The following is a 2,213-nucleotide window of genomic DNA, read 5'->3' as shown; positions in this document are numbered from 1 at the left end:
TCCTCTGCAGTGCTGCCTCCCTATGGGAGGCCCAACATCGCCTCCAACAGGCTGTGGATGCCTTTGCCACCTGGGCCGCAGATTGGGGGCTAACAGTCAATGCACCCAAGAGTGTTCTTATGTACTTTGGCCAAAGGAGGCTCCTCTCCATGCCAACGATTCAGCTAGCTGGAGAACCTCTCACCCTCCGGACCCGGCACAAGTTTCTGGGCCTCCATTTGGACAGTCCCCGTCTCACCTGGGCCCCCCATATTGATCATCTTCAATCGGCATGCCTTAGGCGCCTGGACATCATGAAGTGTGTCGCAGGAGTTCACTGGGGTGCTGATCGAAACACTCTTCTCAGACTATATCTGGCCTTCATCCACAGTCAGGTCACTTACGGCACCACCCTTTATGGATCAGCTGCCCAGACCCACCTAAAGAAGTTGGATGTTGTCCAGAACATGGCATTTCGCATTGCCCTAGGTGCCTTCAAGTCCACCCCAATTATTTCGCTTCATGCAGAGTCAGGGGTGATGCCCCTTTCCATCTACCGCATGGAACTGGACTGTCGGCTGCTTCACCGTATTTCGGCCTTTCCCTTCAGCCATCCGGTCTCCTCCCTCTATTGCCTCTCCACAGTCCTTCGTCAGCCCCCAACTTGGCCGCGAGTGAGGTTACCGTACATTATCCGCAGCATCCGAGCCTGCCACACCCTATCTCTCGATCTACCCAGGCCTGCCCCAGTGTCCCCTCTCTCCCCAGTGCCCCCTTGGAAGGATGTGTCTCCATATGTCTCCCCCTACTTCCCAGTACCTTTCTCGAAGTCGACATGCAGTCTTGGCACGGCAGATCTTTTACAGCTTGGACTCCTCGGTTTATAAGGACTTCCTGAGAATTTACACGGATGGGTCTCACTCCCCTCCATCTTCCTTTGCCTCAGTGGCTTATTTTGAAGATCTTTCCATGTGCCAAACTTGGTTGTTCAGTGGGTGGTACGATGTCCTAACCGCAGAACTCATAGCCATCCTCCAGGCCCTTGAATTTATCCGGACTTTCTTCCAGCCTCAATCGGTAGTCTTATACACCGACTCACAGTCTGCACTTACCCTCCTTCTCTCGGATCGTCCAGTGACTCATGTCAAGACTGTCCATGCTATTATGGAACACCTCCTTTTCCTTGTTACTCCTCCCTGGTACCTCCACCTTCAGTGGATTCCCTCACATGTGGGCATCCGTGGCAACGAAATAGCAGATGCAGCAGCAAAGCGAGCACTGACATACAGTACACTGGTCCATGTGACGCCAGATAGTGCCACATTCCCTAAACTTGCATGTAGCGCCTGCATATCGCACTGGAATGTGCACCTTGCAACCTCCCTACCTGCCTCCCACTTGGGGTGTTTTCGCTCTGACTCCTTTGAACACCCTTGGGCACGCCATCCCTGCAGAGACATTGATGTAGCCATGACCAGGTTACGGTTGGGCCACACAGGCCTTGCAAGCCACCTGTACCGTTTGGGTATGATAGAGCATCCATGGTGCCAGTGGTGTCCTCAGGTTGAAGAAACCATAGAACATTTCATGTTACGGTGTCCTAGGTTCCACTCGCTTCGCACCCTTTTGCGGGAACGTTTGGCATCTCTGGGAGATCTCAGTTTGTCTCTCCACACACTCCTGGGAGGCGGTATCGGGGACCCTCGGTTACGAGAACGGGTTGTGAGGTGCACGTCTGACTTTATCCGAAAATCTAGACAGCTCTCCTGCATATAATGTGAGGCCTTAAGCAGTTTGCATTGGCAGGGCATTGGGCCATTGTACTGGCCGTGGCCCTTAAACCCACAAGAAGAAGAAGTTGTGACATTTTAAGTCGTGTGTGCTGGGAAAGGTGCACATTATTTTGATTTGCTTTATTACAGAATTACAATGCTTGGGTATTTCTGGAAATGTCCTCGCATGGCTTCACCAATTCCAAATTGGGAGGAAAATGAGGTGGATGGTAGACAGAGTTGCTTCCGAGCTGTGTGAAGTGGAGTACCCCAGGGGTCAGTGTTGGACCCTGTATTGTTTTTTATATACATAAGCCACTTGACTTCATCTTTGAACTGCCAGTACAAGAGTTTTGCTAATGATTTAAAAATATGTTTAAAAGTTAACAGGAACAGTAGTGTGTGTATTCTCTGTAACTGGAGCGCTACCGAGCACATTACATTCACAGTTTTATTATCTTT

At 50.9% G+C, this 2,213-nt stretch overlaps 1 protein-coding gene across 1 annotated transcript; it reads left to right on the top strand.

Annotated features, from left to right (window-relative positions):
- Nucleotides 1-1,143: 1,143 nt before the first annotated feature.
- LOC145418395 (uncharacterized) lies at nucleotides 1,144-1,755 on the top strand. The gene has a single exon (XM_080286798.1). It carries the CDS (start codon nucleotides 1,144-1,146, stop codon nucleotides 1,753-1,755), a length of 612 nt encoding a protein of 203 aa, XP_080142924.1.
- Nucleotides 1,756-2,213: the final 458 nt, after the last annotated feature.

Source organism: Coenobita brevimanus, chromosome 114 (assembly GCF_032717465.1).
Source record: "Coenobita brevimanus isolate Jiangsu-jjx chromosome 114, ASM3271746v2, whole genome shotgun sequence".
NCBI classification, from domain to species: domain Eukaryota; kingdom Metazoa; phylum Arthropoda; class Malacostraca; order Decapoda; family Coenobitidae; genus Coenobita; species Coenobita brevimanus.
Note: the sequence above shows the minus strand (reverse complement) of the source record. Positions and strands in the feature narration are given on the sequence as shown.